The 16,092-nt window shown below is 38.8% G+C and overlaps 1 protein-coding gene across 8 annotated transcripts in view; it reads left to right on the forward strand.

Moving 5' to 3' along the window:
- The window catches only part of LOC139952532 (otoferlin-like), a 129,525-nt gene that overhangs the window by 24,629 nt on the left and 88,804 nt on the right, over positions 1-16,092 (forward strand). For all 8 annotated transcript variants that reach the window (XM_071951693.1, XM_071951695.1, XM_071951691.1 and 5 more), the window contains exons 9-15: positions 628-690; positions 2,262-2,346; positions 5,757-5,913; positions 6,957-7,143; positions 8,313-8,499; positions 9,967-10,184; positions 10,869-10,977. In XM_071951693.1, coding sequence (XP_071807794.1) covers positions 628-690; positions 2,262-2,346; positions 5,757-5,913; positions 6,957-7,143; positions 8,313-8,499; positions 9,967-10,184; positions 10,869-10,977 — 1,006 coding nt within the window. The remainder of the gene's footprint in view (positions 1-627; positions 691-2,261; positions 2,347-5,756; positions 5,914-6,956; positions 7,144-8,312; positions 8,500-9,966; positions 10,185-10,868; positions 10,978-16,092) is intronic.

Genomic DNA, 16,092 nt, shown 5'->3' on the forward strand with positions numbered 1-16,092 from the left:
GAATCTATTCGCTTACCAGTGATGCGTTACATCACATAGACATCACCCCAAAAGAGAGGGTAAAATAAGGGAATCAATGTGTGGTGAAGAGGTGTTCAACTAGTGGTTTAATCCCAATGAAGCCTGGTTCTTGATAATTTTACCGAGACGAAGTTGAGAAGACTGATCTTTGACAATTACCAATAGTGTACACTGTCTTTAACAGTAGGCGCTATAGCTGTGCAATTTATTGAGCCCTGTTTTCAGTTCAACTGTACTTGATTAGAACTTGTCAATTTCTCAAAGGAACGTAATCTACTCGGCAAGTATACATGTACTAATGGTGTGACCGCAATACATTTGTACCTCACCATGCAATGCCTAAAAACCAACATCATAGAAAGTTCCAAAAATAAATATCTCGGCTCAACAAAATAAAAGATTTGTTCGGCTAATTTCACCCACATTTTTTCTCTTGAAATTCCCAGTGTAATTAAAATAATGTTTAAAATGCCCTGATGTATACATCATTATTAAATTAACTTATAGTATTGTCTGTCCCTACAGCCATTTCATATCTGGTATCTTTATTTAATATAACCTTTAGTTTAATATAACCCAAACTTCTTGATGTTTATTTTTATTTAGCTGTTTGTGTTCGACTTCCACGATCCTCGACAGATGGTGTTTGACAAGATCATCAAAATATCGGTGAGTTGAACACACAAAAGTATACAGTTTTAAGTTACCAATAATGACATACATGTAGTGGGTGATGAGTCCAGATAGTTTACATTGATACTGATACCCTGAGTCGCATTACGACTGTAAAGTTTCACTTTTGTTTTAGTTTGTTGGAAGTGGTAACTGATCGGACCAAACACCTTTTGGATGTATTCCAACAATTTTTTGTAATAATAATAATAATAATAATAATATCGAAGTCTTTGATAGTGCACGAATCTACCAAACAAGGTACTCAAGGCGCTGAGTATATACAAACTTTCAGAAAGAGAGGTTATTGCAGTGATGAATTCTGAGACCCAATTATGTAGCACTTATAAGGGTTTACAAGGTACTATGGCGCATTCAGCAGCCACAGCCAGGAACACCGGGGCGAACCCCTTCTCTTTTCGATAAGCGCACTGGGTTCTTTTACATGCGTTACACTTGCACAACACATCGGATCAACGGCTTTATGTCCCTTCCGAAGGAATAATAATAATAATAATAACAATAGTAATAATAATAATAATATTAATAAAGACTTGTAATGCCACATATCTACCCTGCTGGGTGTTCAGGCGCAGTTAACCAAAGATTACGACTGGCCATTTTCGCTCAAGTACCTGTTCAACAAATGCGAGCTGTTGTGTAAAAATGTATGCACTCACGCATGACTAAAACAACAAATGAGAACATCATAGTGACATATTGGCAGAATGATATTTATCTAGATTCTGAAAATGATGCCAAGTTGGAGCACAGAGTAGAAAATATGGCCCAGTTAATACATGACCCAAAGGAATAGAAAGGCTGAGCGTGTATGTTCTGGAAACCTCTCCCCTCTATTTGATTTCCTCTTAACCCTTGTTTTACAGAAACATTGTTTGATTTAGTGTTGTTGAAAACATTGTTTGATTTTGTGTTGTTGAAAACATTGTTTAATTTTGTGTTGTTGAAAACGTTGTTTAATTTTGTGTTGTTGAAAACATTGTTTAATTTTGTGTTGTTGAAAACATTGTTTGATTTTGTGTTGCTGAAAACATTGTTTGATTTTGTGTTGTTGAAAACATTGTTTGATTTTGTGTTGTTGAAAACATTGTTTAATTTTGTGTTGTTGAAAACATCGTTTAATTTTGTGTTGTTGAAAACATTGTTTAATTTTGTGTTGTGGTGTCGTGGCCGAGCGGATAAGAGTACCGAACTCAAGCTCTGGTGTTTCTGTTCAGCAGGGTGTGGGTTTAAATCCCGGTCGTAACACTTGTGTCCCTGAGCAAGACACTTAACTATAATTGCTTCTCTCCACCCAGGGGTAAATGGGTACCTGTGAGGGCAGAGATGGTTCTTGTGATCGATTTAGCCGAGTAGCTCATATTAATGTTGCACAGGCTGCATACTCCCCACCAGGGTGCTGAGATGGTTTAAGGAGTGATTTAAGGCCCAGTGACCAGGGGTAATAATGTGAAGCGCTTTGGGACGTCCTTTGGGTGTGAAAAGCGCTATATAAAAACGGGTTATTATTATTATTATTATTGTTTCTTTTTCTTTTGTGATTGTAGGCAATGCACTCCCGTAACCTGTTGAGATCAGGAACCGTGATTGGTTCAATCAAGTTTGATGTCGGCACAGTGTACCGTGCACCAGGTTAGTACTGCTTAAAGGCAGTGGACACTATTGGTACATACTCAAAATAATTGTTAGCATAAAACCTTTCTTGGTGACAAGTAATGGGGAGAAGTTGTTGGTATAAAACATTGTGAGAAACGGCTCCCTCTGAAGTGCCATAGTTTTCGAGAAAGCAGTAATTTTCCACGAATTTGATTTTGAGGCCTCAGATTTAGAGGTCTCGAAATCAACCATCTAAACGCACACAACTTCGTGTGACAAGGGTGTTTTTTTCTTTCATTATAATCTCGCAAATTCGAAGACCGATTGAGCTCAAATTTTCACAGGTTTGTTATTTTATGCATATGTTGAGATACACCAACTGTAAAGTCTACTCTTTGACAATTACTAATAGTGTCCACAGCCTTTCAGGCCGAGTCACACAGTAAATCAGTTACTTGAGTTGTTATTCACAAACAACACAAAATAGACACAGATGCGTCCTTGATGACACCAACTTTTTCTGCCATGACGACTTGCCTCGTTTTGACAAAAAGGCATCATAGAATTGATACGCATTATTTTTTTTATAGAGATAATGCAGTAATCACGGTGAAAAGTGTGTTTCTTGTGTTATGTCAACTTAGCAAATCAAAATGTATACGTGTTAGGCTGCCTTTCTGATTCATGAAGAATCTGTTTGATGCATGTGGGTTGTGTGTACGCTTAGAAATAGATTACGCTCTGTTACTAATAGCTATGAACTGCATTCTGCGTGATATTATTGGCGTACGTTAGTTTGCGCGTCCAACACGCGGAAGCCAGCTGGTTATAAACAGCTTCAGCTGGTCATTATCAACCGTTTAAACACCCCCACATGACGCGCTCTCCACCAAAAGGAGTAGCAAAACTGTCTGGGGTGTTTATGATTACACAGTAATGCCTGATTACTGGCAGAGGCAGAGGGTGTCCCCCCCCCTCAAAAAAAACCACAAAAACCTCGAACAAACAAACAAACAAACAAACAAACAAACAAACAAACAAACAAACAAACAAACAAACAAACAAACAAACAAACAAACAAACAAACAAACAAACAAACAAACAAACAAACCAACCAACATATTCCCATGCTTTAACCACTCTTGTCCTTTAAAGAATTTCTGAGATTCCTAGAACACTGAAGTCACAATATCGTGCACCAAACCGGCTGGATGTTTTGCTTTGAAAAAAAAACCCTGCTATAAATGTTAATTTGAATGTTATTTTTTACTTGCTTAGAACATTGAATTTAAAGCCATTGATTTTTCGTAAGAATAGATACACAGATGGAACTAGCAGGAACCGCCCACTAGAAATGAATCAAATTACTTACAGAACATGCAGAAAGCATCTCAAATACTACAAAACAGATTAAATTTGGTGGCAAGCTTGAACATTTGTAGATCTAGGGTTTCGTTTTATTATTTGCAAATTACCGCCAGAGCTGGAACTCTTGTCTAACAGCCTGACCAGATGTTACATATATTTATTCGTTACATGACATTCATGTTTTAATGCATTGATGGGAATAAAATCAATCAATAATTGAGATTTAAAATGCTCTGTGGTGAGATAAATTATACAGTTTCCTGACGATGACTAGAGCAAGCTAGTCAAAAAGTTGAGACCAATTCAAGAACTGACTCCGCGGAAGTGCAGTTAATTACGATCCTACATTGTATAAGCTAAAATAGTAGTCCCAGCCAATTTTCTATACCTTCCACCCGGGTAGTAGTTAAAAGGCAGGACAGTTTTTTCATAATCCTGAGAAGTCTCCTGAACATCCGATAAGTGTACTCCGCGGTAGTAGAATAAAGCAAGAGAGTTATCTGAAGTACAAACTCTATCTGGCAAGTAGATACACACTTCGTGTTACCGCAAACCAAATATGTATTGATACCCCACCAAGCAATGCCTCAAATACTATAATAAATTCTACATCTAACAAACTGACAAAGGTTGTTTATTGTAAGTGTTAATTAATTAGCCCTTTATCCCTTTGCATCTCCTTTCCTGGTGGAATGCAGCCCCTGGGAGGCCCTGTTAGTTATGTTACCCCATGGTTACCCCGGCACACTTTCACCCTGTCCCGGTAAGCAAATTTGTGTGCTTACTGTAGCAGAAAAATTTGCTTAAGCCTTGGCGTATTTCACAGGTTAGCAAAAAAAAATTGGGCAACCATATTGCGCGTTTACCATGGATTTGCATTGTGAGGTCATTTATTTTCGTGCAGTAAGCACCGGAAGGTTAGCATGCCTTTTTGTGTGGTCACGGTTAGCAGCGCTATGAAATAGAAATTGCACAGTAAGCACAAAATCGGCTGCTAAGCAGCGCTATGAAACTGGGCCAAGGGGTGGTTATTCCTCGAGGTATACCCATTTGCCGGGGTTGATCAGGGGTAAAGCAATCCGAGTGTGGAAGGGTCAACTTTTATTCCCTGTGGTTGCCCTTTGGGAATAAAGTATTGTGAAAAATGATTAGCCTGAAATGATACATTAAAGGCAGTGTTGGACACTATCGATAATTACTCAAAATAATTATCATCATGAAACCTTTCTTGATTACGAGTCATGGGGAGAGGTTGATAGTATAAAACATTGTGAGAAACAGCTCCCTCTGAAGTGACGTAGTTTTCGAGAAAGAAGTAATTTTCCACAAGTTTGATTTCGAGACCTCAAGTTTAGAATTTGAAGTCTTGAAATCAAGCATCAGAAAGCATACAACTTCGTGTGACAAGGGTGTTTTTTCTTTCATTACTATCCGGCAACTTCGATGACCGATTTAGCTCAAATTTTCACAGGTTTGTTATTTTATGCATATTTTGAGATTTGAGAAGACTGGTCTTTGACAATTACCAGTTGTGTCCAGTGTCTTTAAAACAAAATTCTTATATATTTGGTTTGCGATAATACCATGTGTGTATCTACTTGCCAGATAGAATTTGTTCTTAGAGAACTGTCTTTCTTCATTCTACTACCGCGGAGTAGATTTATCGGATGTTCGGGAGACTTCTCAGTGTTCTGAAAAGAACTGTCCTGCTTTTTAACTACTACCCGGGCGGAAGGTATAGAAAATTGGCTGGACTACATGTAGGTCTACTGCTTTAGCTTTATAGGATCATAATTAACTGCACTACAGCGGAGTCAGTTCTCGGATTTGTCTCAACGATTCGACTAGCTTGCCCTAGTCATTGCAGGATGACTTTCAACAACATCAGACAATCACCTACAATACATATTTTTAAGACGTCACTCAACTCTTTAGCTTACTGTACGGCGCCATGAGCAATGAGTGTTGGAATATGCGGCATATAAATGTTGCGATTGATACATAAAAGTCTGATCTCATTCTTGTAAAAGTTTGTTGTTCACATTTTAATATAATGCAAATTTTTATTTGTTGTCTAGACCACGGTTTCTACCGTAAGTGGGCCATTATGACTGATCTTCAAGATATCAATGGTGGAGTCAAAGGATACCTCAAGGTTGACATTGTCGTCTTGGCTAAAGGAGACAGTACTAAACCTCCCAAGAAGGCAACGGATAAAGAAGATGATATAGAAGGGTAAGTTACCATCAGCATCTTCTTACAAAAATAAAAAAAATATTATAAGTTTTTTTTAAATCTTATTTTTAATAGTGTATGTAAAGTTTCATCCATAAATTTTCTTAAAGGGACACGTTGCCTGAGATTGGGTGATTTGGGCCATAAAAAGTGTCTGAAAGCATGGTTATTGAATCAATATGGTTTGAAAGATAATGTAAAATGTAGAAGTAGAGTCTAATAATCGACACAAATATGCCTTCTGCACTTTTTTTTAAGCAAATTTTTTACTCCACAAAATGGCGTACCTTGTTAGTTCACAAAGAAAATGGAAAAATCATACATATTCGAGGCATACATGTATGTGTGTGGATCATTATATTCTACTTTTACATCTTTCTATCCATATTGATTTCATATCCCAAAGCGCCCAATCCAAGGTAAGCTTGGGCGATATCGATTAATTTTATTCACGAGATATCGCCGACAATATATCGCGATATTCGATATAATCGCGATTAGTTAAATTTGACATCATCAGTCTTCAAACTCCCAGTGAAAGTTGTAGAAGAGACAGTCATAGCATAAGAGAGGTGTTCTTATGACCTTTTCTTCTGGTTTTACTCCAAACCTATGGGGTGCAAGATGTCCCAGCTAGGAAATACATAGCGATATATCGATATTTCGCTTAAAACCAAATCCATCTGATATCAAAATCGTTTCCAAATTAGTATCGTGATATTCGATAATATCGTGATATCGCCCAAGCTTAGTCCAAGGCAATGTCCCCTAAACTCATGAGCAGTATTGAGGTTACTCTTTGACTTATTACCCCAAATATTTATAATAATAATAAAGAATAATAATAAATAACATTTGTATAGCGCTTTCCACAGGCGTTTCAAAGCGCTTTAGCATTGTCTGAAAAGATGTGTTTTTAACTGAGTCTTGAATGAGCTGATCGAGGATGAGTCTCGGATGTGAAAAGGAAGCTTGTTCCAGCAAGTTGGTGCAGCTTCTGAGAATTCTAATAATGATAATATCCATTTCTTTGCGATCATAAGGAACCTACTCCTACCAGATAACATCCCCAGAGTGCGTCAGAGAGCAACCTTCACTGTGCGTATCTTCAAAGCTGAAGGTCTACCTATCATGAACTCTGGAATCTTAGCCAACGTCAAGAAAGCGTTCACTGGTGAACTAAATGACTTGGTGGATCCGTACATCCAAGTCTGGTTCGGGGGACAAACAGTAAGCATCACTCACTAAAGTACATTATTTATTTGCGTCAAATAGCCAGAAAAATCTCCACCACCACATAATTATTTTGGCAGCCGGTACCGCAACGATAATAAGAGATGTTAAATTTGCATCGGGGATAAAAAATTTTAATTGTCTTTTTTTACCCATACACCGATGTGTGTTAGCACTGTATACTCGGTACTTTCCCGAGTCCTGTGAAAAAATATCTCTAGCTATCGGGCAACCTCGGTAGTCTAGTTGGTAAGACACTGCTCTAGAACTGCAAGGGTGGTGGGTTGGAATCCCACCCGAATAACATGCCTGTGATATTTTTTTTCACAGGACTCGGGAAAGTACTGAATATACAGTGCTAACACACATCGGTGTATGGGTAAAAAAGAACAATTCAATTATTGTTTTGATTTTGAGCTTACACCAGTGTGTGCAAGCACTGTGTCATGTGTGTACTCGGGTATATTACTTGGGTGGGATTCACACCCACGATCTTTGCCAGCTAAAGCAGGGCCCAATTTCATGGCTTACCGCTGAATTCTGCACTTACGATCACCAATCTCCTCTTACTTGGTAAGCGCTGAATTTCTGTGCTAGCTATGTAAGTACAGATTCCCTAGTAACATGGAGTATTGGGCCCAATTTCAGGGCTCTGCTTACCACCGATTTTTGCGCTTACGATCACGGTTCCCCGCTTACTTGCAAGCGCCGAATTTCTGCGCTAGCCTTTAAAGTGTAGAATGCCTCGTAACGTGGAATACGCATGCGCAGACGCCAAAATTGGGCGCTAACGCGTGAAATAGGCTTACCGTTAGCACAGAATTTCCTGCTACCGTCATGGTAAGCGGAGATTCTGTGCTTATGGTAAGCAGAGCCATGAAATTGGGCCCTACCCTTCAAATATGCTCAACATAAGCAAGGAATTCCCTGCTGTCGTAAGCGCAGATTCTTTGCTTACAGTAAGCAGAGCCATGAAACTGGGCCCTGATGTCTTTTCACAGAACTGATGAATAACTGATTTTAAAGTGCTTGCACACATTGGTGTAAGGGTAAAACCAAAATAATATTATTTATCCCTGATGCAAATTTAACAAAGACAACGTTTTGTTGTGGCCCATACTGTACGTGTAGCGACATCGATCAAGTTTTCCTTCCTTTTTCCACAGGCCAAGACATCAGTGAAGAAACACCGCTATGAACCCAAATGGAATGAGCAGATAGTCTTCAGTGAGATGTTCCCTCCGCTGTGCAGTCGGATGAAGATTCAATTGAAGGATAAAGACTCTGTGTTGGACGATACTATTGGAACACATTTCATTGATATGTCAAAGATCTCATATGAAGGCAACGAGGGTAGGTGTGCCAGACTCACTGTCACGGTTCTCTTTACTCTTCAAGCCTAAAGTTGACACTTACACATAGAAACAGAACCTGGAGAATGCTGCTCGGCCACCCTGTGTGTCGCTTGTGGACGCGGTGTATCAATGCCGCGGGTTACGCGCGTATGGCAAAATGTGGGAGTTTTTGCTGAGTTCCCTTTATGCAGGCATGCAACTCTTCCGCGTTAGCGCGGAATTCTGCGTTAAAAAAAAAAAATGATTAGTGCTTAAGTAAAAAAACTATATAAAAAAATTCCTTTGTTTTTGGTTAAAGCCTAATATATGCCTGGCATTAACTAGTGCTGGGCGAATAGTGAAATTTTGATATTCGGATACCGCTGGCCAACTATCCGAAATTAACCGGATATTTGAATAGTTTTTTTTGCCGCTAGAGGGCGCTGTTTGTTTGTGAATGAGATCGTATGGGCGGATTGATAATAGTTTTAGACAGTGTCACTCGGTTCATTCATAAAAATAACCAGATTTAATTTAAAGATGGCGATTTGCTTTTTCGTTTGATCGTGATTGACTCTACGTGAAGGAAAACTTTCGTAATCTTTGAACAAATAACGTCAGAAATGTCATTGTTTTAACTCTTCACGGAGGTGAGCATAGTTAAATACTTAATTTATGCTGTTTTATGCTGTCTTAATAGAAGTTTCATAAGGATTCAGACAAAACATTCCTATCAATTGTCGCCCGACGTCCGCGGATATTCGGATATTAAAAGAATATTCGGTTACTTGGTTGTAATTACAGAACTATCCGGTTTATAAATAGGTATTCGCGCCCTATTCGGCTACCTCGCTCCGCACTTGGGTTGTGCCTTTGAAGATTTCCCTTTTTTTTTTCAACGGGCAGTTGCTTGCCTGTTCATGGGAAGATCATTTACACAAATAAACGAAACAAATTTATCTCACTGTTGATGTTAACACCCGTTTCAGACAGGCGCTCCAGAGTCGCGCCGAACCAAATTCAGAATTCAGTAGTTGTCGATCTTGTAATGAGCCAAACCTAATGTAAATGTTATGTTCCGTTTGCCTGTATAAGATCATTTACACAAATAAACGAAACAAATTTATCTCACGGTTGATGTTAACACCCATTTCAGACAGGCGCTCCAGAGTCGCGCCGAACCAAATTCAGAATTAAGTACATGAAAAGTTTGACGTTTAACAGTTACGAGCGACTGGACGCGCTAGAAGTCGAAAGATTGACTGTTGCAGTTGTTCGGAGTGCTCTGGAGCGCCTTGGTTTCAGACGTCGATCTTTTAATGAGCCAAACCTAATGTAAATGTTATTTTACGTTCGCCTGTATAAAACCAAAATTTAATTGGGGCGACCTAGAGTCGCTCCTAATCTATTTGGTTGGGTGCGACTCTGGAGCGCCTGTCTGAACCGGGTGTTATCTCACTGTTGATTGTGATATTACTTCTTTCAGGCTTCCTACCAACATATGGACCGAGTTGGATGAACTTGTACGGCTCAAAGCGTGAATACAACACTGTGGATAAGACTCGTAAACTGAATGAGGGGTTTGGTGAGGGATGTATGTACCGTGGTCGAGTCTTATTATCGCTGAAGACAGAGGTTCAAGATGGATCGTTAGAGACTGGCGGGATCAGGGTAGACGTTGAACCAACACTCCCCATCTCGGAGGTAGGTATTGAGTTTGTTAAAAAAAGACATCAAAAGAGATTAAAAGAGATCTTGATACTGTATTTTGAAATAAATTTCTTAAAGGCACTGAACGCTATTGGTAATTGTCAAAGACCAGTCTTTTCACTTGGTGTATCCCAACATGCGTTAAATAACAACCCTGTAAACATTTGGGATAACTGGTCATTGAAGTTGCAAGAAAATGATGAAAGAAAGGAATACCCTTTTTTGTACAAAATAGTGTGCTTTCAGAAAGGAATAAAAAGCTTCTGGCCAGAAGTCTTTTATTTTTTAGTGAGAAACTACCTCTTTCTCAAATACTACGTTACTTCAGAGGGAGCTGTTTGTCACGATGTTTTATACTATCAACAGCTCTCCGTTGCTCGTTACCAAGTAAGGTTTATACTAATAAATATTTTAAGTAACTACCAAACCTGGACTGTGCCTTTAAGTAGGATTTGAAACTTTGCATGGTCGGAATACGATATAGTAAGGTTTGCGGTATGACCATGTAATGATAATCTCTTGGTGACGTCAAAATCACATCAAATTCTCATCGCATTCACAGGAAGTATGAACCGGGATTAAATCTACTTGCTCTAATTGCACCAAGTTACTTGTTTGCAAAGTTATTTATCTTTGTCACTAATTGTTGTTTCATTTGGGGTTTTTTGTACTGTACAGGGAGCTGCAGGAAGGAAGGATGAATATTTCTTTTTTGCTTCCCTCTTCGAGGCAAACATGATTGAGAAATCCGTTGCAGAAAAACCAGTCAGCTTTGAGATCACAATAGGTGAGTACATCCGTATTTATGTGTAATACGTATTCAAGGACTACAAATTTTGCAGTGATTTTAAAGCCAGTGGACACTTTCGGTAAACAGTGTTGCCCAGGCCCATACTTCGTGTATCACAACTTATATGTAAAATAACAAACCTGTGAAAATTTAGGCTCAATCGGTCATCAGAGTCGGGAGAAAATAACGGGAAAACCCACCCTTGTTTCTGCACGTTTCGCCGTGTCATGACATGTGTTTAAAATAAATCCGTAATTCTCGGTGTCGAGAATTGATAATTGTTTTAATGTTTTCTCAAAAAAGTAAAGCATTTCATGGAATAATATTTCAAGAGAAGTCTTTTACCACTACCTTCTGTAAACCCTGTAAGTTATTTGTAAATCTGTGAACTTTTTAGTTTTTTCTGTTCTGAAAGTGTATAATGGCTTTAAGGCACATCTCCAATTTAGGTATTAGTTTTACAACACTTTTGTGTTTATTTAACCATCAATAACTCACTCAACAATTAATTGAAACACATTTCTTAGGAAAGAAACTGATTTTTTTTAAGAAACTGAACTTTTTTTTCAAGATCTTTAGCCTGGGATTCATGTTCACTATACAAATGCTAACAAAAGAGTGATAGTTTTGAAATATAACAAATAAGTGAACCGCTAAAATATTCTACAGTTTATTTAAAGAAACACATTGCCTTGGTTCGGACGAGTTGGTCTTTAAAAAGCATTTGTAACCGTTTGTTATGAAATGCATATGGTTGGAAAGATGTTTTAAAAGTAGAATATAATGATCCACACAAATTTGCCTCGAAATTGCACGGTTTTCCTTTTACTTTGTGAACTAACACGGTCGGCCATTTATGGGAGTCAAAAATTTATGGGAGTCAAAAATAACCATACATTTTATAAGAAACGGTTACAAACGCCACTCAAAGACCAACTCGACCGATCCAAGGCAACATGTTCCTTTAAAGAAAACATTGAACAGAGGGCTAATGGCAAAACAGAATAATGATGCCACAGCTATTAACAGTATGGTACATACTTGGTTATGAGTAATGGGGAGCTGTTGATAGTGTAAAACATTGTGAGAAACGGCTCCCTCTAAAGCAATGTAGTTTTCGAGAAAGAAGTAATTTCCCACAAATTAGATTTCGAGACCTCGAAATCAAGCATCTGAAAGCACACAACTTCATGTGACAAGGGTGTCTCATTGTTATCTCGCAACTTCGACGACCAATTGAGCTCAAATTTTCACAGGTTTGTTATTTTATGAATAATGTTGAGATACACCAGGTGAGAAGACTGGTCTTGTGAGAAACGGCTCCCTCTGAAGTAATGTAGTTTTCAAGAAAAAAGTAATTTTCCGCGAATTTGATTTCGAGACCTCAGAATTAGATTTTGAGGTCCCAGGTTTTCACAGGTTTGTTATTTTGTGCATTATGTTGAGATCCACCAAGTGAGAAGACTGGTCTTTGACAATTACTAATAGTGTCCAGTGTCTTTAAGCAAGACACTTAACCATTATTGTTTCGTCCTTCGGAATGGGATGTTAACAACGTAGGCCCTTTGTGTTTTGTGATGCACTCACACTTGTCGCTGAGAGAAAATCGTTTTCCCTGCAGTGTTAAATATTTATCGATGCAACTGATTTGTTGCAAGTGATTCCTCGGCAAAGGATTGTCTTGGCCACTTGCCTGAAGTACTTGTTGAAGAAGCAGTAGATGTAAACATTAAAGATGCTATTACAAAAGGTTAGCCATATCAATATGCCTTGAAGCCATTCGGGGCTAGGTATCGACGTCAAAGGTTCCATAAGTTCCAGAATAATGATTGGAGTCATACATCCTGCCAGGGTCAGAGTGACAGCGAGGAACGTTTTCAGAGCTTTGTGGTCCGACGGATTGTTCGCTGCATGGCCATGTTGCTGGATACGTCGTTCGTGGTCACGACTGATTTTAATCAAACGGGCGTATACAATCGTCATGATTAGCACTGGTATTACGTCGATAAAAATAAGGAAAAACGTTATGCTAACAGCAGAATCGTCGTTGTAAAGGCACATTGCAGGGGCGGCAAAATATTGTGAAGTTATTCCAATCTCTGTAAGGATGAGGTGAAAGCAGATGGTCAAAATCAGTACTAGGGTCGAAGACACAAGTACTAGTATGATGCTACGTCTTCTAGAGAACCAGATTGGAAACTTATAGGGACGAGTGATGGCAATGTATCGTTCAATGTTCAATAAGATAATGGAAAGCATTGACACGTTGAAAAAAAGTACCACAATTGAAGCAGTTACCTCGCAGATAAAATCACCAAAAGGCCACCTGTCTAGAGCAGAAGCAGCAAGACCCAACACAGACAATAGTCCAATCAGAAGGTCGTACACAGCCAGTGATGTCATCAGAACCTTGGTGCTGTCAGCTAAGTTGGTTACACGGTGTGTCACGGCAATCGAAAGAGTATTCCCAGATATAATCAGCAGTGTAATGATGGCGATGAAAGAAGTACGGAGGGCGATGAGGACTGGGGACAGGCCCGACGACTCTGTGATTGTAGTGTTCATTGTCGGCCCTGATCCAATGCGATTGTTCGATGCAATGCTGATACTAAATGCTGATACTAAAGTCAAGTCACCAACAGATGGTCAAGATGTTTCCAAATGCTGGAAATGCACTCACTGAATGCAAAAGCGCTTAGCCCTGCTTCATGACTTTAATAATAACAATAATAATTACAAAACTTGTAGAGCGCCAAATACGGAAGTTTCAAAGCGCTATAACCAGATTGACAAAACAGATTGGTTTTAAGTAATGTTTAATAGTGTCCAATGAAGGAGCTGCTTGAACGTGGGTGGGTAGCTTGTTCCAAAGTGTTGGAGCTTTTACTGACAAAGCGGGATCCCCATAGCATGTCGTGGTGCGGGGTCCTGGGGAAAGCTGGAAATGAGCAATTGGAGAAGAGCGAAGGTGTCAGGTACATGTAGCTGATGAAAATAAAGAAGAACGAAGGGCTATGAAAACTATGAAAAGAATGAAGAATTCAAGAGTTCATTGAATTAACAACTTGCTATTGCTAATGATCAGAAAACTGTGACGTAGTAATTCACAGAGTCCAAAGCATTGTATGTCAAGATCTCAGCCTTCAAGAATTATAACACAGACGATCAAGAGACCAGCTTCTCTAACTGTCTTTAGTCTGGTGACGTTGGCAAGAGCATGTTCTAGTTGAAAAAAAGTTAAGAACTCACTCAGCGGCAGTGAAGTTAGTAATGAGTAGTCCCCTCAAGCCACTCTAAGAGCTCTCTCCCCAGCTTTTAAGTTTATAACGAGAAGTTCTGTGCGATAGTAGTAGTTCCGACATGTACCTCCCGCCCAAGTAGTATAGTCAGTCAGCAGAACAGTTGATTTCAGAACAAAGTGTCTCCTGGATTCTGAAATCTACTCATCGGCTGAAGAATAAATGGGCCCTCTTGCGAGGCAAGTTCTCAAAGAACAAATCTACACAGCCAATTAGATACTTATCAATCAGTCAGTCAGTCAGTCAGTCAGTCAGTCAGTCAGTCAGTCAGTCAATCAATCAATCAATCAATCAATCAATCAATCAATCAATCAATCAATCAATCAATCAATCGGCAATCAATCAATCAATTGGCAATCAATCAATCAATCGGCAATCAATCAATCGGCAATCAATCAATCGGCAATCAATCAATCAAATGGCAATCAATCAATCAATCGGCAATCAATCAATCAATCGGCAATCAATCAATCGGCAATCAATCAATCGGCAATCAATCAAGCAATCGGCAATCAATCAATCGGCAATCGGCAATCAATCAATCAATCGGCAATCAATCAATCAATCGGCACTCAATCAATCAATCGGCAATCAATTAATCAATCGGCAATCAATTAATCAATCGGCAATCAATCAATCGCAATCAATCAATCAATCGGCAATCAATCAATCGGCAATCAATTAATCAATCGGCAATCAATCAATCAAAAGAAATTTATAAAGCGCCAAAATCAAAAGTTTGCTCTAAGGCACTGATGTATGGGGCACAAACATGAGTGACATTATTGATGATACCGTACACCTCCTGAAACAGCCAAGTAGATACATGTACTTATGGTGTTACTGCAATCTGAATATGATGCATAGTGTACATACCTCACCGTGCAATGCCGCAATACCCAAACAGTTGATCAATTGGTTCATTCATGGTGTTGCAAGGGTGCATTTAAAAAACTCCTTACGTAAGAGTAATTGTGTTGAATTTCTTGGTATCCTTCGGGTGAACGAGGTATTGAGTTTATTCCGATGTGTGCTCATCAAAGCAACCGATACTCTGAAAGTCGCCGTATTGACTGCTTTTATTGTTCCAACTTACTTTCATAGCTTTTTGCTGTCAAAGTAGATCCGGCCTACATGTAAATGTACCGAACGTTTTGGTTAATCAAACAAGTAATCCATATTAACGTTTGCCATGCAACATTCTGTATAATGTAATGATGCTATAAGCTTTTAGCTCTCAGTAATTATCAGCATCTTTTGTCAGGGTTGATGTCTAGCAATTTGCTGTGGCATCAATTCCAATTAAAAATGACAGCACTTGAGTTTTTCGCTGCCAGACTTGTCTATTAAAAAGCTCTATAAATGCAATATGCTGGCAGGTCCATATTGCTCGATTAAACACTGTTTAAAGTGCAATAACTGGATCAACAAGAGCAGATTCAATGCCCTTTTATGCTCTTGTTTTTGTTTTTTTTGCCGCAGTTTTATGTCATATAGAACAGTACTTATTAAAGACAGTGTACACTATTGGTAACTGTCAAAGAGCAGTCTTCTCACTTGGTGTAGCTCAACATATGCATAAAATAACAAACCTGTGAAAATTTGAGCTCGATCGGTCGTTGGAGTTGCGAGTTAACTATGAAAGAAAAAAACACCCTTGTCACACGAAGTTGTGTGCTTTCAGATGCTTGATTTCGAGACCTCAAGTTCTAAACTTGAGGTCTCGAAATCAAATTCGTGGAAATAAGTGAACTGCTAAAATATTCTACAGATTATTTAAAGGAAACATTGAACAAAGGTCCGGTGGCAAAAC

The sequence above is a fragment of the Asterias amurensis genome, chromosome 20 (genome assembly GCF_032118995.1).
Source record: "Asterias amurensis chromosome 20, ASM3211899v1".
NCBI lineage: Eukaryota > Metazoa > Echinodermata > Asteroidea > Forcipulatida > Asteriidae > Asterias > Asterias amurensis.